Consider the following 22,012-nt stretch of genomic DNA (forward strand, 5'->3'; position numbering starts at 1 on the left):
TGTTCCCATTTGTGTGTGTGGTTTCTTTTAAGTGAACTTTATGCTCAGCAGCCCATCGTCTGTTAAAAAGGAGTATGACAGATGACCATTACAATATATACACAAAATATTTAAGTTTTTTTATCTTCCATATAAGTCAAAAAGTCTTTTTTTTTCTGTACCTGCACTACTTATGCACAGTGATCTGTGATGCCTGGCAGATGTGCTTGTTTGAAGGTGGTATCAGGTTTCCTCAAGGTGGAAAGGCACAGACCTAGAAATAGCAGCAGCAGTAGGCAGCTGGGTTCCACGTCATCCTAAGCTGCAGCAACCGGAGCCCATCTGGAGAGAACAGAAAGCCAAGGACACTGCAGAAGAAGAGGGGAAGAGAGAGAAAGATACAATGGAAGGCCTTTCTGTCTTTCTTTCTTTCTTTCTGCACACACACACACACACACACACACACACACACACACACACACACACAGAGTCAGACTTAAACAATCTGCCATGGAGGACTCTACGTCACCTGAAAGCCACGCTCATGTCCTTTAATCTTACTCCCCTTCTCCTCTTCTTGTCTTCTCACTTTGGGCCACTGGGACAGATGTGTCAATGACGAAAGACAGTCAAACTGAAGTGATGCCTTTTCCCGCCGCGAGCTACACTGTGTAAATACAGTAGATACATGTGGTTTCTATGGTACCACCACTGGTTTTATTGTCATTTTACAACAGCATATATTTAGGAATATGATGTAGAACAATGATTGTAGCAAGGGTTGGATGATTGGATGAAGATAACTACTTACTAGTGGCATGGCTCTAGGGATGGCAATGCCACTCAGACGGTCTATCTCTGTCTGAAAACAGTTAGTCTTGTTTATACATCAGTACATTTCAAAGCATTTCCTGACACATGTTGGCTCACCTCTGATATATTTGTCTTGTTAAATAGCAGTATGACCAGTTAAATATACTGGGCTATTGGCTGACTGGTTGGTTTGTCCTCTGGTAAGATCTCACTGTGTATTGCAGCTATCGTCAATTTGTAGATCTATAAATGAGAATGTTGTTCGCTGTCCAAACCTACAGTACTTGCAGCTTTAAGTTTTTTGCACTTAAAATACCATGACTAGTAGGGGTGTAATGGTACGCAAAAATCACGGTTCGGTACGTACCTCGGTTTTAAAGTCACGATTCGGTTCATTTTCGGTACAGTAAGGGAAAGAAATGCAAACATTAAACTGCAGGTTGTTTATTACTATAAACTTTTTTTTTAACAATTTGTTTACACTTTTTTAAACACTTTTTAATAAAATATAATATATATATATATATATATATATATATAAAATAAAAAAGAATAAGAAATAAAATACTGCTGCAAAGTTCTCCACTAAATAAAATACTCTGTCTCAAACCAATATCACATAATAAAATATAATGAAAAATATAAATACATATATTACAGTGCAGCATTATCAATCCCAGCTTGTCAACAACATCAGCTGCTATAAAAACACCAATTGCTTTCGTTATTGCGTTGGCCCGATCGGAATTACCAGCAAAGGTCTGTTTAAATGCCAACGGGAGCTGCGTTTGAATTACGGTCGTTTTTTTCCTTGTAGTAGTGATGTTCACACTCGCATGATGCCTTTTCAAGTGCGTTAACAAGTTTGAAGTGTTGCGAGAAACATACCCGATCATTCCTGAGCAATGTCGGCACACTGCTTTCGTCTTATCGACTAGTCTTTGTCCGTTGACGTATTTCACTGGGAAACCGAAGTGTTCCCAAACAGGAGACCTTAATGATATGGGTGGCTCTTCAAGCTCCGGCTTGTCCGTACTGTCTATGGGCTTGTCTGCATTGGCCATGACGCTAGCTAGCGAGAGGCTGGGCTAAAGCGTACCGTGTATGTTGTTGTACAGCGCGCGGTGTGTGTGATTAGAATTCCTCATAGGGGAGACAGAAACTATGCACTATAGCTTTAAGAACACCGTACATATGTTCTGCACTCTTTTACCACAGCTTACTCTGACTTAGGCTACGTTTAGACGGAAACGATCTGAAGAGAAAACGCAAAAGTGGCGTTGCGTTCTCACTTTTTATTCCGCGTTTAGACAAACGTTTTGGGGGGGAAATCTGCGTGCATTTGGTGACGCAAATGTGTGTGAAATTCTATGTAGTATGCACACCAGGCGGCTAGGTGGTAGTGTGAAGCACTGCCACACAACACCACCAAGTAGAACCTTCCTTCTACTTCTCTCCCTAGTAGCGCCAAGCGAACAACAAAAGCTGACAATTTTGTCTGGACAGATGAGTAGGTGGAGTTATTGCTCCAAACAATGCACACACAGGCACACACACAGACACACACGCGGCACACACACAGCACACACACGGCACACGCACGCACGCACGCACACACACGCGTGGCACAGTGCGTCTTTACCCTTTAGACAGGAATGCGATGGTGGAGCGTTTTTAAGATTTCCACTCTGGAGGGTGGTTTCACTTTTTTGCCTTTTTTAAGCCCCAAAAAATCTAAAAATTCTAAACAAAGGCACATCTGATCAAATATTTTGTCGTTTTCACCCACCCTGTGTAAACAGGGCCTTAGTGATCATTTGTGGCTGTTTCTACATTGTGTAGGTGTTTGTTTTAATGGCATAGAGCTCCAAACAACACTTGGGATTTAGTGTGCTGGTGGACTCAGAGGCCTCAGGCAATTAGAGGCATCCATCATCCCCAGTTTATAGAGTGATGGAAGGAGGGAGAGATAGTTGGACAGAGAGAGAAAGAGAGGTGGAAAGATCTACAGAAACAAAGAGAGAAAGGGAGACAGCTATAGAGCGAGGCGAACAGACAAAGTGACAGAGCCAGGGAAGTGGGTGTATAAAATGCATACATAAGAAGAGGACTGAAATGTCAGCAGGAAAGCATTTGTCTGGAGGTGTGATCCACTCAGACATAGCTCAGCTGCCTCAGTGAGTAAACAGCTGTAATCATAGTTCAGTGGCAGACATTAATAGCCTGTCTCTATACTGCCAATATGGCACCGGTTCCTTCGACCGGTATCTACTTATTTTGTATGTTTATATTTTGCATATTTAATGTGTAACTCTATGTTGTCTCGCATGTTTTATGCCTTGTCTTGGCCAGATCGTTGTTGCAAATGAGAATCGGCTTACCTGCTTAAATAAAAAATCTAGCAGACCGAATAGCAACGTGAATTTATGTGCCACTTAAATGCCTGCGTTGCCCTCTGGTGCTCCAAAATGGACGTTGGAGACAACCGAAGCATTGTTGCATGTGACACTAGTTAACACCACACTTGGCAGCAGGTAACATTAGCCTACTGTTAGCATTAGTTGGCTTAAACACTGTTAAAATGCTGACAGCTAAACAGTCTTACATGTGGCTGTATTTCACTGGAAAGATTTCCAACACCGGGACGTACAACAGTCTGCAGCTAAAGACACAGAGTACGCTAGCTGCACTTTGAGACACCGTGGCCACTGTCGCTGTCGGAGTTGTCGGAGAAAGAACACAGACGGGACTTAATGGTGCATTGCATTTAATTACAAGGCATAAGCTCATGGTGCATTCAAAGTTATTGTAAAATACCCTTTTGCCATCTATTGTTTTTTTTTTTTTGCGAGCAACTGACTGGTGAAATAAGTTATTGTTATAATTTATTGTTGTTACATTAAAAAAAAAAAAAAAGCCGTCCACCAACTGTCGTTTGTGCTGTTCTTTTTTAAAGTATCAGTTTAAGCATCGTTTAGGCACCGGCACTGTTTTTAAAAGTATCGTTTTTGCACCGGTATCGGAAAAAAAACAAGGATGCTGAACCCTATTCAAAACATGTATTTGGTTTTCTTAGTGTTTCAAAGTTAGTGGAAGGTTTTTACTAGGGCTGTCAAACGATAATTTTTTTTAATCGCGATTAATCGCTGAATTTCTATAGTTAATCGCGATTAATCGCATATTTTATCACATGATTAAAATTCTATTATTTTGCATTTCAGAACAGTTTTTAAGTACATATTAACAATCGAAAGCAATTCTTACCAGTGTATCTTGATTGGGAATCAAATGAATGCAAAGAAAGTTAGTTTATGAACTTGATTTTAAGATTTGTAACAAAAGAAAAATGTGTGAATCTGTCATTATTGCACAATTCCTCCAAGTACCTAACTGAAAAACTAAAACTCCCTATCCTTACTAGAGTCAATATAGTGTTTAGTAACTCCTAAATAATGTTGATTACTCACTGACGTCCAGTGATCACCGGTTAATGAGACAGCATTTGCAGCATTTTGCAGCTGTTCCAGTTGGGCTGCTTTCTCCATGTCATACAGGCTGTGTATCTGTGAAAACTACTGTCCCCCTCGACGGCAACGAGACAAGTCAACCGTAGTACGTCTTTAAGACCCGAGTCCTCTATGATGCTGACAGGTCTGCAGTTAGTTGCCACCCATTTCGCAAGAGCTGTAGTAATTTTTGGGGATTTGGTTTCATCCACAGGTCGGCAAGTAGCACTAGCATGCTAGCGGGTAGCATCACGTTAACTGTACTACTATGCTTAGCTCCGTAGGTGGTAGCTCAAGCTTGACGTGCTTCGGTGATATTTTAATTCGGCTTTACACAATGTGCATATGGCTTTCGACTTGTCTACGAGCCATCCGGGAGTTTTGGAAAATAAAAAGCTCCATTCAGAGTTATTGCTGCTGTCTTTCTCTATCATGCCTGCAGCCTGCAGCAGCATGATGTGTTACGAGGAAGTGGCAGCTTGATGATAAGTAACGGTGCTGCAAAGGGTCAAAATAGTAGCCTGTTAGGCACGACCCAAAGCCGAGTGAAGTGTAAAATAAATTAATAAATGCCAGCATGCGATTAATGCGATTAAAAAAAAAAAAAAAAATAATCGCATTGCGCTGGCCCTTAATCGCATCGCGATTAACGCGTTAACGCTGACAGCCCTAGTTTTTACAATTTTCTCTTCTTTTGCATCCAGTGATAAACGACTGAAACTTAAGTGCTTTAGTAAGTTACAATGAGGACAACACTTTATATCTCAATATTTCTTTTTCAATTTAGGGTATAACATTTTTTTTTACAATTTAGATTTTCCCAAATTAGAGGTATACACCAGTCCAAACATTTGGACCTGATCCAAAACAGACCTGAGGAAAATCTACCTGACTCTGACCTGCATACATTTATTTTCCTGATCCAACAGGGTCCAAAGAATAGTCAAACATGGTCCAAAAATAGACCTAAGGACAATTAGACCAACAGACCCAGCTACAGTATAAAGAGAACACTGGCAGCAGCATGGTATGCTACCAGTTACGAGCATTGCTGGTCAAAAACAGTAGCAATACATGCTATTTTCCCTGCACTTCAAATGTTCACTATTGCCTCAAAAACATTGCAATGATTGTGACCCGCCATATCATCAGAGCTGATATTGACTGTCCTCAGATTCACTCAGGTATTAGACATATTGACACAAAGACCTGCAGCAATATAACAGATTAAAAAGCAGGTCTGAGTTCTGTTCACGGTTACTAGAACCTGTGAAGTTCTGTGAAGACTCAATTGGCTTGTTTAGTACACCTGGCAGTCTGTTTGGCATTGTTGCTTGACATGTGACATACAAAATAAATAGGCTAAATTAATAATTTTCTGTTAATGGACTAACTTGTTAATCAATATTTGATCACACGTTTTATCTCCTTCTCTATCAGTCTTAGTATTAGGCCTTGTTCTCTCCCTAAAGTATCCCTGTGTTAATGTTGATGTCCCCTCCACTGTGGGGGTTGATGCTGCTTCTCCTCGTTAGTCCAAGCATATTTTGAGATCAAGAGAAGGTAGTGTGAAAGGGAGCACAGAGTACCTTGGGTATCGGTTTTCCCTGGTGTAGGTGTTATCAAAATCAGGCAACTTCAATAAAGTAAGTTTGTCTGTTAGTCAGATCACCCCCCACGTCTTTCCATTTTCTTCCCATAAGATGCAAATTTAAGGCTCTACATCCGCTTCACAGCAGCAGCCCCCAGGCTCACGGTTCATCAGAGCATAAACATGTGTCAGGCCAAGGAAAATATTTGGAGAGAAGGATAACAGACAGAGAAAATTGTGAGGTTTGCTTTGAGCTCCGAGTGTGAAAGGGTCATATTGTTGTTCGTCAAAGTTTTTCAGAGGTCAAAGACACAAAAATATGTCTTCTTTTTTTGTCCTTCTGTGTGCCCCCTCTTCACATCCCATTTCTTTCCACACCTCAGAAGACTCAGAGAACTATTTAATATGAAAACATGTCTCTTAAAGGAGTAAACACAGTCTATTGAGCTGGAATACATTTAAACGTGTATAGTGGTAACTAATACCTAGAAATCAAAATGCATGACTTGAGGATGGTACATTGTGTACCCTGTTGATCTCTTGAGACTACAGCAGAGGCAAACAGGCAGGGTCACAACAGTTTGTATGGGGGAGTCCAGTCAATACAAATTTCACAGTCACACTGAGGTCAGTGCAGAAATCTTAATACACCACACTATAAACTTAGCACAGCTGACCCCAAGTACAGTACAGTACAGTACTGTACTGCCTTCATGAGTGGCTGTCAGCCATCTCGGGTATAATGTCACCCTCTGACCCAGTTGCCTTGGTTACCAACTACTCCGGTTCCCTCTAGACTCTCATCTTAGATCGCAGTTTTTTGTAAGTGTTTTCTTAGAGCGTTACAAGCAGAAGTGATGAGGAAAAGAGGGAGAAAGAGAAAAGCAGAGATGGTGTGTGGTGTTGGCCTTGCGAGCCCTCTCTGCCCCGACGCAAGTGAGCGTGGAGACACCGGGGGTAGCTTTTCAATTGCTCATTCCGTCCCTTTTTCAACCTGAGACCTGTCAGACTTCCCACGCGCCAAAATCCACACATATCCTGCCACTGCGTTGCCTTGGTTACGCTCGAACTTGGTCCTTGAGCATTGGAGAAAGGATGAGGGTGGGTGAACAGAGGTGCCATTTGGGATTGTAGGTGAAACTGCTGGTGACCCACAGAGCCCGTCGTACCGCCGTCTGCTGCGTTTTTCCAGAAGTGACAGTCAAAGCCTGCGTGTTTGCCAGCGGGAAGCTGACTTGTGTGAGAGGATGAGGATTGGCAAAGGAGAGCGGCTGGTACATAGGAGGCCATTTCACGCAACACAGCTTCCAGGAAGTCAGTCATCAGAGATGCCAAAGGAAAGCTGCATCTTTTTCATAGCCGGCCAAACGGAGCAACCAGGCGTGGAAGGCCCTCTAGAAGACAATATCCCCTAACTAATGCCATCTGGGATGACTTTCCTGGTCCTTCTGTTGAAGCCTCTCACCCTTGAACCGTTCATTTCAAACTTCATTTCAAATATGCTTTAGGGCTTGGTTGTTTAGTCATTTGTTGTCATGTTTTAGGGACCTCGTTTTTGTTCATTTGATGGGTTTTTGAATAGGACTGCCAGTTTTACGCCAATGCACTGGATGTTGTCCAGATTGTTATTCTACTCTATATGTACTTTGTGTGAAATCGGAATATGGAGATTACAGGAGAGGAAGAAAGGGCTTTTGGCAACACTACAGTCTCTTTGAAAAAAGGGCTGAGCCAAGATAAAGCACAGTTAGGCCAACAGGAAACCAGGACATTTTGATTTGGATCCGTGTTATGGGAAATCACCCTTTCTGCCTTGCAGTACCCATGGATCCAACAACAGCTGTGGGGGACAATGCCTTCAGGATGATCAGATAATCACAGTAGTGTTATTAAATGCATAGAGGAAGGAGAAAAAGCACAGACACAAGACAGCTTGTCATAATGTGTAGTATTTCACCTTGAGATAAAGGTTACACCTAAGATAAAATTAGATAAATTGTCAGGAAAAAATAGTAAATGTATAACAAGAGACAATCTGTTGCCTCAGGGCGTTTGATTCAACCTGCAAGAAAGTCAATATACCAAGCTGAAACCATAAAACTGTAGAATTTCACAGAGAGCCATAAAGACGTATTCCCGTTAAACTTTCTGCAATACAAAAGCAATCTGATGTCTCGGCAATAGGCCACAGTTTGCTTCCTCAACACCATACCAGAGTGGGTTTTTGTTTTATTGTGTTATAGATTTCATGGCAGAAATATTTCCTGAAAAGCTAGGAATTGTTCAGTATGACCATATTACTTCTTAGAGGGAACCTCATGGGGAGGTTTCATCATAGTTATGGGGTCACACAGTGTTCCCAGCGAAATGACTCCTGTGAATGAGGGAGCTGTGTTTTTTGTTCTTTCTTTTTTGATCATAAAATCGGCCAGTTTAACTTTGCTTACTTGCTTCTCCAAGGACTTCACACTATCACTACCACCGAAACCAGGCTTTAATTTACTGTATTCTTAAAGAGCAAGACATTTGCTGTTCATCTGGCAAGTTATTCATTTTATTCAATGACAAATATGCATTACCTTTTCAAATTAAATAAATCCAGCTATGGAAAAGAAAATCACGTTTAGTTGACAGAATTTAGGTTGACCCACAGTTTGAGTCATTCTAGTGCTGCACATTATATAACAAAACCATTTCCATATGGGAAGCAGGACGCACAAGAGTTCTGTAATTCGCAAAGGTCCATCCCCTGACACTCTTAACCACGCAGTATCACCAGGGAGAGCGAGGAGAGGGCAGGAAATCACTTAACCGTTGACAAATGGACTCAGGAGAGGTGCTATGCTCTGGTTCATCTCAGTGTATTAATGGAGCCACAACCTCCACTCACTTTTTCATAGCTGAAGGTGAAGCATTATCTGGCTTTGACTTGCATGTTTAGTAATAAATGGTGCTGATAATGTCCTAGCTTGCTGAAGTAGTTACATTTTTCTTCTCCGTTTTGCCAAATGAATGTCTTGTATCAAGAAAATAATGCACATCCCTCTTGTGGCATGTATTATGATCTAAGGTTAACATGCTGAAACAATTATTGGTATGTAAAGTGGGTGTTTTTAAGGTTTCAGAATACATGTATAGAGAATGACTGATGACTTCTTAAGCCTGTATATCTTTTTGGCAATACATTGGTTTTAAGCAATATATTTGATTTAACAAAATAAGTCAAATATCGCAAGTGAAATATCTTAAACGTTAATTGTAGTACCCAGCCCGAGTTCTCTTATCTGCTTCAGATCAGAGGTGATCAAACTGTGAGATACTATGTGAGGGGAAAGAGATGGGTGCATGCCAGTGTTCTAAAAAATGTATGCTCCTTCTCTTGAGTCATATCATCTGAACACACTCACATGATGCACATATTTGGATAAAGTGTGATTTGCATCCATACGTCCATAAATCAGCTTAGAAATCATAAAAATGAGCTGCCCTTATAACTCCAGAACCTTCCTGAAAATCATCACGCTTTTGTTTTCTTCAGTATCAAAGCAATCCATTAATAGTTTTTTCATATCCATGGGTACATTACAAACAGGAACTTCTAATTCTAATTCTTGCCAAAATGTAAACAAATACTGGCTTACTAACTCCATAGAAACATTATACTTCCTGTTTACATCCCTCATACGCACCGAATTATGAGTAGTTGTTCAATCGATCAATCAATTTTATTTGTCACATGAAATCGTACGAGTAACAATTCCAGTGAAATGTAATCCCATCAGCAAATTTTTTGAACTTCATCTAGTTCAAAACTAGTTTGAAAATTTAGATCATGATTATACCCCAAATCAAAGTAAGACAAAGGATAGTAATAGGAGTTACCAAATCCATTAATATTATCTTTTTTCATGTTGCACTATCAATATTTTTTGGACAATATTAATGCTCAGAATGCCCTCACACGGCAAAAATGTCCCCACTTTTCAAAGATGTTCTTTTCTCTGCTTAAGTTTATAACATGTTGCTCCTCACAAAGGTAGATACAAGAACACACACACACACACACACACACACACACGAGAGAATAAAGTTAAAATTTGGGGAAAAGAATCATTTTTGTTCTTGTTTTCTACAATTACAAATACACACACACATAACAGTGAAAACAATGTTTTCCTTCCTCATCATCTCCCTTGGTAAATTTTAAACAAATCAACCGCAGCACACACAGAAACATAACCACATGCATACACTCACATACACACATACACACCAGCCACCACATACACACATCTGTTTGCCAGCATGTAAAACATTCCCCCTCGGAGGAGGAAAAGCCTTGTGTAACCAGATCTGATTGGCCCTTATATAAAATGGAGAAATATGGGCAGAGTGTAGCTCTCTGACGAGCCGCTGAAAGTCTGTGACATGAGACTGAGTCCGGGGACCAATCGTGCATTTCAGTCGAGGAATGTCAAGACCCTCGGTTCTCAGCCTCATGTTAAAACACAACCCAGCCCCTGCGATATGAAGGAGGATATCTTGTCATTCATGCAGCATTGCAACCCAGCCTTAAAATGTTTTCATCAATGACTCTGTTATCCCATATAACGTACACTATATGCATAAAACATATTTAAAATATGTCTCTCCCTTGAGATGGGGTCTTTAACAAAACACTGATGCATTAGTCCTAAATACCTCCTCTTTGGCTGAATAATCCTCATTTATAGGGCCAGTGGAGGTTGTTGCATGGCTTGGGGCTGCACTTAAACTCTGTGAACTGGTGAATACTTGCGTTAAAGTAGCGGCTGTGGCTATGCAGCTTAATGTACCATACATGGGGCTGTTTCTTTCCTTCTGGCTTTTACAGTGGATGTATAATAGTGTGAGAATGTCTCTATAGCACTCAATAACGTGCATCAGTGAGGCATAGCTCTAAATGCTGATGTGTTGTGAGTAGCCTGCCCACATACAGTTCTCAAATTTTGACCCTATGACTAAATCTGTCATTTAAGGCCTGAGAGAAAAGAACCGCTCAACAACAACAAAAGCAGGAAGAAATACACAAAACTTGGTTGATTTTTTTTTTCTTGCAATTGAAGTTTCCATTTTCGACACTGTTCAAAACCTGGTGATTCAAAATCAGTGCTTCCCATATTTGTCTATTTTTTCCCCAGGACCTCCGGTATTATTACACCAGTGGGCCTCTTCCATGCTCCTCTATGCACTCTATGCTGTACTGTATGAATGCATTTATCCTACTTTGGGGGAAACAGCCTCCTTCTGTTTCATATTAACATGAAGCCTAAACCTGTCGTTATATATTGTATGTTTTAGACTGAACTTTGGCTTACGTTCTCCCCCTGCGGTTCTTTCGTGATGAAGAATACGAGACTGGCAAGCTTTCTAAGCACAGCTGTGAGTCTATATTACTGCCAGCACTCCCCCTCAGTATCCCCTGTGTGGGATGGCCTCTGACCTCAGTGAAAATCCAACGGGGGGCTAAAGGGGACTGTTAATGCTCACTAGTGATGTACAGCTGTGCTTCATTCAAGGTGATTTGTCTTTGTTCTGCACACTGTAAAATAAATCACGGCAAAATGGTCTTTAGACTGCATCATATTTCATGTGTTTTCACCGGGGAGTGTAATCAGAAAGATCAGAGCAGCAAACATAATCTAATAAAAACCTTATTAGATAAAAATGGTTATTTTCATATTTCTTTAAGATCTCTGTTTAATGCACTCAAGATTAGTGATTGTATTAAACAATCTGGCTGCAACTAACGATGATTTTCATACTTTAATAATTTGTAATTGTTTAGTCTGCAGTAGTGAAAAATGCCCAGGGCACGTTTTTTTAAACCAAAGTCCAAAACCCAAAGGTTTTCAATTTATAATGTAAAACAGAGAAAAGGAGAAAATGCTCCCATTAGCGGAAATCTGAACTGTTTCGCAGATGTTTGCTGCTCAATATGTGCGTACTGTGTACTGTAAATATGTACTGTATTCCCCATCCTTCGTCATGTTGTCGTTAAGTGGTTGGACATACAAAACCTTTCTTGCTGTTCAACTAAAAACAATAACAATTGAGCGCTACTTCTTGCAATCGTGAGGTCGCAATCTTGTTTTTGTGTGTGCAGAGCCCCGATTGTAGTATGTATAAAAGCGTATGTCCACTCTCAGGGTGAAAGTATGCCGCTGTACTGAAGTACGAACAAAGATTAAAAAAAAAAAAAAACTACCCTGTTTTCAGCTTTGTGACAATGCTTATGACGTAAAAGAATCAGCCCATAAAACACTGTCAGTTTTTCTGAAAAATTATTTTGGAAGGTACATGGTTTTCTTTGGACAGCAAATGTACTTATGCAGTACCTAATGCAATAATACCTGCTGTTTGGAGACTTAATACATGTTAAAACAAACTCTAAGTGGCACTGCTAACCAGAGTTTGCAAATACTATAGTATTTGCCCAAAGTCTTGTTAAAATGCCACGGATCAGCATTTGTGTGTCCTGTATTTTTTTTTTTGGTGCTCCAATAACCATGACAGCCCAGGTAACCCATCTCAGAGCGGCATAAGCCAGCCTGTCAGCAGATTCAGCCCTGTGTTTCCTGGACCCTGTTGATACCCTATACATAATGCCACACTGGGAAGCCCATTGCCAGCCTGTAATCCAAGTATCTTATCAAACCAATCAGCACTTTTCCAGCAAGAACACATCTCGACCGCGACGGAGGGCAGGTTTCACAACATCTGGTGCTCGGAGAGAGGAAGGGAGGGAGAAAATGAGTGAAAAGAAAGTGTGTGAACAATTTTGATTCTCTGTTATGGAAATTTTAGATCAACCCCACGTCCTGCTTTCTCTTTCGATACAGGTCAGTGAGCTGGCAGTCAGTTGTCAGTGCTTGCCCGCTGCATTGTGGAGGCTGCTCGCAGTTATGCTATTGATGTTCTTGACGGTAACATTTGTCACTGCACTCCCTCGCAGTTCCTCTCTTCTTCTCCGTCTCTCACTCACACTAACCTCTTTGCAATTCCCTTTTCCCCAACCTCCTGTTTCCCTTTCCCATCCTTCCTTCCTACCCACCAGCCAAGTGCAGCGGTGAGAGGTTACCACAGCAGTAAGGCAGCAGCCACTGGTAGCAGTGGTGATCAAGGGGCCTGGAGCATCCCTTCTTTCACCCGTACAAGTCTGCATCACTACCTATCCCACCATCAACAACCCCTGCATCAATACCCTCAGTCCTCGCACACGAGCTACACCTACTGCCCTGCCCATACAGCTGTGAGTACAGCAGATTTCTTCTTTCTCCTTGTCACTTGATGTCCCTCTGTCTCTTCTTTGTTGCTCTCATTTATTAGAATACTTCTCTGCTCTTTCTGTCTCTCTAATCACTCTCTCTGTCTGGTGTCCATTAGCGGCTGTTACTATCAGGGAAGCTCTTATGCACACAGCAAATTCTCTTTCTCCATCCCCCCCCCCTTCTCTATTGCTTCCCTTTAATCTTTTCCCTCTTTCCCACACTCTTTTCTCTCAAGCCCTCATTGTGTATCTCACTATTTCTTCCACCCTCCTCCCCCTGCTTTATATCTTCCTTTTACCCTCTCTCTCTCCTTCTTTTCTCTGCAACTTAATTTGTTTTTCTTTCATCCATCCTCTGCAACGACAGTGCAATGAGAGACTAATTGAGGTAGAGACACTTTTGGATGGCTTCCCTTGTCATTATCCTTAGAATTAATTGCTGTTCTGCAATCCGTTTGATTTGACTTTATTGGTGCGATCTGGTTCTCTAATGCAACGTTCGGGGTGTGACTGGAACTCAGGCACAAGCCAAATTGAGGAATTTTATTATCGCCATGTTGCAGTCACAGTCACAGAGCTGGAAACAAAGATTTGACAGGTTTTTATTTCCCTGTATTTCTTCCTGTAATAAATGTATTTACAAGGCCTTCACACCAAATCTTTCTCTCATTCTCTTTTATTTCCATTACAACAGTCTGATTCTCTCATCTTACATACGCACCACTTACATTCCCAGCTGCCTATTTGCCAACATGTTGAGACTCCCTTGAAGAGTTTGCATGCAACGAGTGAAGAAATTGGATTGGACTTAGATATGATAATCATCACTGTACGTTGGCTCCTGGTTGCACGTGGCATTCCTTTTATGCTATTCCTGGGATCAAGGTACACATTCATTCAGACTTTTATAGTTAGCAGGAAGGAAATGATTATTATTAATTAAATACAAATGAGAAAAGGGAAACAAGACCGATAAACAAGAAACATTGCTCTTTTGATGAGGAGTGGGTGGCCCTTAAAAGTGTAATTGTGGTGAAAGTTATTAGCCAGCAGAGCTATTAGTCCTGTGACTGAGAGGAAGCCTTCTTTCCCAGCTCGGTGCAGACTTGGCTGTCTTCTTGAGCAGCAGGAGCGGGAAGGACATTATTGAGCTGTTGTGTGTCACTGACAAACACCACCATTACCACTGTCATAGCTTCTACCAGCACCACCTAAGGCAAAGAGGAGCATGGGGGTGTTAAACCGTGTTGCGCACAAACAGGAAGCAACAATAGAGAACATTCCCCAAGACAGACCATAAACGCTGTGGCTGTGGTTATAGTTGTGGTGGGGCTCCGTCACATGTTTTTGGGAACATCGTGGTCCTTCCTGTTCTTCAGTGCTACACCCCTGGGGAGCACAGTCATCGGTATCAACATCCACATTTGTGACCCAGGAGTGTCTGAATTCTTTGACCTAACTGGGCCGAAACTAACATAAAGCCACATTTGTCCTCCTCTGACTAAGCATGGTCTTTGGTTTTCTAAATGGCATCAGCATAGACATCTATCCCTATGATTAAAAAATAGCATTTGTCTCACCAGACATACAGTAGTTGTGTTTAATGAGTATGGAACCTCAATATTCACAATCACAATACGACTGAAAAATGGCCACAGAAGTTTGGCTTATTTTATTATATAAAACAATGTCCAGGAGCTCCTTCAGACAGTCAGCTGGAGCCCGCCCTACACTCACAAATATTTTTTTCACTGCAATGTACTGTATATTCAATGCACTGTTTTTATTATGTCAGTGTACTTATGTCTGAGACATTCCAGGAAATACATATTGGGTGTAACTCAAAGCCAGCAGACAAGAGTTTAAAATCCCTAAATTGATTTGAAACAGACAACACACTCACAATAATTCACAACAGACGCACCTCTGTCTAGTTTTTTTCTTTCTTTCTATTCTCCACTTTGTTGTCCTGTGTGTATGTTTTTGTGGGCTGTTGGTAGGCCACACTTCTCACACAGTACCCGCTTGGTAACAGATCACTACGGGATCATCAAACACCTGCCCTGATCTTGACCCTCCACCCTCAAACTGTAGCACCCTCCGCTGGCTTTAACTGGCCTGTTTTCATGGGAACGTTTTTGTCTTTTCAGTAGTTTTCATTTCATCCCTGCAGAAAATAATTTCTCCCCAACTATCAAGCTTTCATCCTGGGGTTGCGATTCCACACTTAGACCTCAATGAGTGTTCACGGTGCCTGGAGATGGCTAATCCAGATACTACAGTAAACAAAGGCATGATTCCAGCCTTTTGAGTCTGCCTCGTGCATTTTTATAGCTTCTCATATGCAACACATACTGGAACAGCAATCCCCACAATTCAAAAACAAACTAATGCAGACTCCTCTCTCTGTTTCTCTCAAACACCCTCCCCATTTATGTCATTGTTTTTATTGCCTCCCTAAATGCTATTGTAATTTCAGGCATATTAGATGCAAAGAATGCCCAGCAAAAAGGGAAGAAAAACATAACTGATAGCTCAGCATGTGTCTGTCCTCTTGGCTGAGGGAGGTGAGTAAATAAAGGAAGTAGAAAAGCAAGCAAGGATCCAGCAGAGCTCAAGAAGCTTTGCCTCCAAAAGAGTTTGTAATTACAATGGAAGCAGATACATTTCCACTTTTAATATGGTGGGATGAAGATCCCTCAGGGGGGAAGGTGGTATGACAAAATGGCAGCGGAGAAAGTCATGTAGAAGTCAGTAGCTATGACTAGAAAGAGAGTCAAAGAGAGAGACTGTGTTATTTACTGTGAATATGCAATTTTCAACTCCTACAAAATACTTTTATTTACTATGAATTTCTGTTGCCAAATACATTTTTTGGAAACATAATTGCTACCTGCATTATGTTCACTGGCCACATAATCAGGTCAAAATCTAGCTACGTCTAATACTTTAGTTTGACATTCATGTCAACCTCACCTATACTTTTTTAGTGCTAATCTGCAAATGTTAGCATGTTCATGTTCATTGTGCATGTTCATTGTATTCATAATCTGACATTTAGCTGCGTTGATGTTTTTACTAAGAGTGAAATAATGTACAGTAGAATTGGGACAGCGATGTAGACAGCAAAAAGCAGAAGAGACAGATAGACCGAGGACACATTAGAGCAATACAAATAAGGGGAGGGCAAATGGGGTGAGAGAGGAAGAGGCAGAGGAGGATACACATGGACTGTGGTGACTGAAGGATGCCAAGTGTCTCACCTCACATCACTGTTACTCTTAACCAAACAGCTAAACAGGTTGGATAACAGCTGTGGTGAGTGGACCACCCTTCAGGTACTTTAGTGTAATAAAACCTGACAAACTAATGATGGCACTTGGTGTTATTGGATTCTTTACTTAAAGCCACATGGCTGCAAAGGCTCCTATTGCCTTGACTGTGACTAAGCTGCAAATTATGGATTTTCTGGTCTATGGAGAATTGATCAGAAGCACACTGGCAAAGAAAAGGAAACATTCTGTGTAGGTACTTTCCACCAGTTGGTGTGACGGAGCTCATTAATGGGTGATGACAATAATGCAGTGAACATACAAGGTAAGGTGTAGATATAGGTGTCAGGTAAAGTGTAGACATTGTAAATTGAGTTTTCACTCTGCTTGTGGAGTGTTGCTCTTGGGATATTTGATATGCAGCTTCTAGCTTTGAGACATTTTTTGGGCAAGCCTCTTACCTTTTCTGACTCTTCCATGCGTGTGACTGCAAGAAGCAGCGAGACGTTGCTAAAAAAAGACCATGTGTTCTTCGTCAACTTTCGTTGCTTATATAAACACATTTTTCTATCTGACCTCTGAGCTGTTTCATTTCTGATGGTATGCTTCCTCATTCAACAGATTATCTCCCAAACCTAATATCCAGATGTTTCTAACATTGCTTTAATCATCTTGGTCTCCGCAGTCCAGATATTGCTTTTGTTTGTGATAGCGTTTCATTATTTTGCATGTTAGGCATGCTTGGGAATTATGGTCTCGCATTTGTCCTGGCTTAATAGCCGTATTGGTCTATGTAACTGTATTCAACTGGGAGAAACTGCACAACCAGCATGGTCTACTTCAGCTAATTGCATCCATGTAGCGTGCTTATAACCAAGTTAATCAGAGCTTATGCTGATGTGAGTGTGTATGTGCCAGAGTCCTTTGGTCCTTTTGGTACAAGATATGCGAGGAAAAACTGTGGATGAATTCTGATTCTCAAGGGCCAGCCCGCATTGCGTCTATGTACTGCTGCAGAGTTCATCTCTCTTCATAACGTACAGATAGAGACACACATACCTACACACATGCCGCAGAGGACAAAACTAGCTTTTCTCTCCTTTAGGATAACAAATACTCCACTGCTGGCGTATTGGGTGCAAGAACTGTTTGCTGGCCGACCATTACCATATATTGTCCTTCCGTATGGGAATTCTCATCTTATCAGGCATAGATAACAAGACACATTTTTACCCTAATGAAAACATTTGAGTGGGTTATGACTCTTTTATCTCAGGACATGGACATCCCTGTCAACCCTTCAATTTAATTTGGAGTTGTCGCCCGAGCAAACTCGGGTTGTTACCTCATTAGACTTGCCGAGCACACACTGGACAATCATTCAGTCAATACAAACCTGCTAGTAGAGATTCCTGGCACATCGTTAGGGTCCACAAGGTCTGAAATCTCAGAAAAGAGAGAAAAAGGGGCATTGCAAGTGTGAGAAAATAAGTGATAATCAGAGAGAGATGAATAGACAGAAACAACAAACATACAGAAAGTATAATCAAATCCCTGATTGCAAAGTAGTGCTCTGCTATTGTTTTACAAGTTCCCGTTCCCATTGTTTAATATATGACTAGTGGTGGGAAAAATAATCGATTCTTAGATGCATCGCGATTCTCTCTAGAACGATTTGATTATCGATTCTGATAAGTTAATAATCGATTATTTATTTTATTTAAGATTTTCTTTTCTTTTTTTTATGTGTTGATTTTTATTTAAAAGTTACTGTCTCCAGACAAGTACAAATCAGAAAACAGAGTGACTGAAAGAGGATGGGATAATGGACAACAACTTAGAGTTTAGGCAGAAAAAAAACACACAAAAATGGCCAAAAGGAAAAACATTTTTTTGTATATATACACGTGATCTAATAAGACATACATAAAATAATTAGGCAAAACACATATAGGGTGTTCATCTACTTTAGCACATTACATCTGACCACCTCATGTTTCATGTTCTAAGAAGCCAATTCTCCACCTTTAAACATGACTGAGCCTCTGACATGGAAGGTTACTGGGAGAGAAGGTGACTTTCACAAGCATGTTTAAGGCTTAAGCATGGAACGACTACCAAACAAAAACCTCAGTAGACAAAACATTTCATTAAAACTTGTGTATGACAAATATTGTATATGTCAAAATCTAAGCTTTGTCGAGCTGCTTTGTCTAAGAAGTGATTAGCAAACTCTGAGTAGCAAACTCAGATTTATATGTATATTTTTTTAAAACACGCATGGAAATATACATTAAAAAATTGTTGCATCGATAATCGGTTTAGAATCGAATCGTTGGCCTCTGAATCGGAATCGAATCGTGAGGTGCCAAGAGATTCCCACCCCTATATATGACAAAAATAAGTATATTAAAGATATCCATGACAAATCGTCGCATTTACCAATCTTTGCAAATTCATCAGGTAGTTGCGATCAACTCACCTTTTCATCTGTCTCTCTTTGTGAGGCCTGGGCTCTGGCATAATCCTTGGTGTTGTGATTAGCTTAATTAGCCATAACTCACAAACACCCATTTATACAGGCTGACAGATGACACAGTCATTTAGCTGAATGAATGGCCTGTCTGCTGGCAGTGAGTGAGTGTGCATCCGCTGGCTAATGGCCTGCACAAGGCAGTTGAGTTGAAGCTTGTTATCTGTGGATCACCCAGGAAAGCAAAAAGATCAGAATATTGAAAGTGAAAAGGCAAGTAAGGTGTGACAGAAGGGAAGTAGGGAGTGATGGATGGGTGTTATGGACAAAACCGATTTTGGATGTACTGTAACTATCATAAAAGTCCCAGTTTATGTTTTTTGATCCATTCTTCCAAGAAATATTCCATCCAAGAGAATGTGAATTCAGAGGCAGCAGATGCTGATGTGTACTGTACATGTGTGGGGCCGCTGGGGGATCCTTGTGGAGACTTTGTGATGGAGTACAGTAGCTTACATTTTAGACTCTAAGTCTCTTTTCATCAGCCCTTGAATGAAGAGCATTGCTCATTCTCCAAATACGGCAATGATTCATCTTTGCCATGAGCTAGAATGGGCTTTGTCTCAGTAATTAATTTAGCTCTCGGGACAGCAGTTGGAATGAGTCGTGTCTTCGAGGCCTAATTAAAAGAAAATTGTCAAACATATTCTAGGTCACACAGCTCAGAATCTCCAACCATTTAGAAGGGATTTTTAGGCACCGCCACCTCCTTTGTGGGCCATTTTGCTTGCTGAAAGAGTGGGTTACAGAGTGATAAACAAATGCTTTTATTTGCTTTGTTGATTTCTTCAGGCACCTCTTGAAAATTGAGACACTTGATGTTTTGTTTCCATCAGCTGCTTGAGTCAATAACTCAATCTACTTATGGCTTTGTGCTCTGCATGTCTTTGTCTCTGTCTGAGGATGGTTTATTTGAATTGCTAAGAAATTCCACAATTTCTTTTTTGTGGAAATAGCCTCACAATTAACTTTCTACGCTCAACCGAATGAGAATGTAACTGTGCACGAATACATTGGGTTTTAAGATCACTTTCTCTAAAATTAATGTGGTTGGAAACATAGATATTGGCACCACATTCATCATAACATATAAGCTGAAGTACTCATATTATTGAATCAGTCTGTCAGACCGACTGACAGACAGGAAGTGTCTATCTTATCTGTCCTCATAATGAGAATCAATGACTTTAGTTACTGGCACAGAAGGGCACAGAATGGCTCTAACAATACACACACTTACACACACAGACATACAGGTTCTGAACAATTAAGCGCGAGCTGTCGGGCTTAGTGCCTGGGTCCATTGTAAGTGCTCTAAACCTGTTAGACTGTGACAGACCATTAAAAGGCTGCCAAGGCTTCCTTAATTTGCTTCAACAGTGCACACTGAGGCAGAGTGACTGAGTGCCGTGAGTGTGTCTCTGTGTACGAATGTGCATTTACTTACTTATGACACCCTTTGCTCACACCTCCTTCCCTCGCCCCTCTCCTCCACAGCAACATTTACACGCACGCACGCACGCACGCGCGCGCGCACACACACACACACACACACACACGCACACACACACACACACACGCACACACACTGTTTGACAGTATCAACACCATCAAGTTACTGCAATATATCTGCCTCCATTTTTATTCTGGAATTACCGTGTATAATGGCGAATTTCTGTTTGTTTAGGCAAAAGCATCAAATCATTAAAACTCCTGCCAACACTAATGTATTTTCTGAGTCATTCTTTTCAGTAAATTGCTAGGAGCATAAAGTAGACAACAGTAATTATCTTTGCATCGGAAGGCATTGCCACAGTAAATTTGAAGCTTGTATCACCAGTACTTGTCAGTTTATATATTGTAAATACAGTATATCCATGCCCTTATGTAGTATTGTAAAACACACCTTCACATTTGTCATCATCATAGATGTCCTCCATACTCTATTAAGAAATGTAGTTCAGTTTTCTGGGCTTTGCCAGTCCCGGTTGACGGTGCCAGTGAATTATGGTAAAAACAGCGAAGTGTGAATTGCGTGTTTCACACCATGTTTGTATTTTCACGCATTGAAATCAACAGCATAAGCCCAGAAGATTACACTTTTCTAACAGGTGCATTGTTTTCCAGCTTTTGCAGTGTTTTATTTAAATAAATGACTAGTTTCCACAGAACTAGTTCCAGGTTGTAAAATCAAACCTTTTAAATACTATTGCAGCTTACTGGATTCTAACCAAATGAACATGGTCATGATGACAAAGCACTTTGTTTACCCATGCAGCAATCCAGCTCATAGGGATACCTAGTGTGTTTGACACTTCTGAATGAATGCTCTTTGGGCGGATGTTTCACCTAGCAGGCATTTCCTGTCGTGACTAGAGCCTGACGTTCTCCGCCATTAGGAATTAAAGGCCCCGGCCACAAGATCCTGAGAGCCAGACCACAGGAATATCCAGAATCTGACGGAGCTTCCAAGCCTCCGCATGTTTCATTTCCTATTTCACAAGAGCGGGCGGTCCATGCAAATTCCTAGCTGCGGTATGCCACCAGTCTTTATTTAACAGCGGTTCGTGGTTGATATTAGATGTTGGACACAATGGGAGATGTTCGAGGGTGGTTTAGGAAGGGTGCTGGCAGATCTTGCAGGGATTTAAAGAGGTGTCTTCTCTTGTTCAGATCATGTGGACTGTCATATTTACATGTCATTGCTGGCTTAGTGCTGTTTCTTGGCCGTGTTTAATGGCAAATTCAGAGCGTCTCATCTGTGAAATTGTTCTTCACAAAATCAGTCTGCACCTGTTACTTTCTGTTTAGGTGATTAGTCAATGACAGGGCAAGGCAGAGGAACATAAATCACACATCCTGAGCTGTAGATGTGACCTTAATTCATAATGTTTCACTGCGATCATGCCCTGGTTTTTAGCTACACATACAGACACGCACACACTTGCATGCACAGACATCAGTGCCCAGATGGGTTTTCATAAATGGCTGCCTGGGGCTGTAGTATTG

The 22,012-nt window shown here is 41.0% G+C and overlaps 1 protein-coding gene across 6 annotated transcripts in view; it reads left to right on the plus strand.

Annotated features, from left to right (window-relative positions):
- The window catches only part of rbms3 (RNA binding motif, single stranded interacting protein), a 306,928-nt gene that overhangs the window by 64,191 nt on the left and 220,725 nt on the right, over positions 1-22,012 (plus strand). For 5 of the 6 annotated variants that reach the window (XM_035991632.1, XM_035991635.1, XM_035991640.1 and 2 more), the window contains exon 3: positions 12,986-13,180. The exons of the other annotated variant lie outside the window; for it this stretch is intronic. In XM_035991632.1, coding sequence (XP_035847525.1) covers positions 12,986-13,180 — 195 coding nt within the window. The remainder of the gene's footprint in view (positions 1-12,985; positions 13,181-22,012) is intronic. 6 annotated transcript variants of the gene reach the window in all.

This window comes from Sander lucioperca, chromosome 14 (assembly GCF_008315115.2).
Source record: "Sander lucioperca isolate FBNREF2018 chromosome 14, SLUC_FBN_1.2, whole genome shotgun sequence".
NCBI lineage: Eukaryota > Metazoa > Chordata > Actinopteri > Perciformes > Percidae > Sander > Sander lucioperca.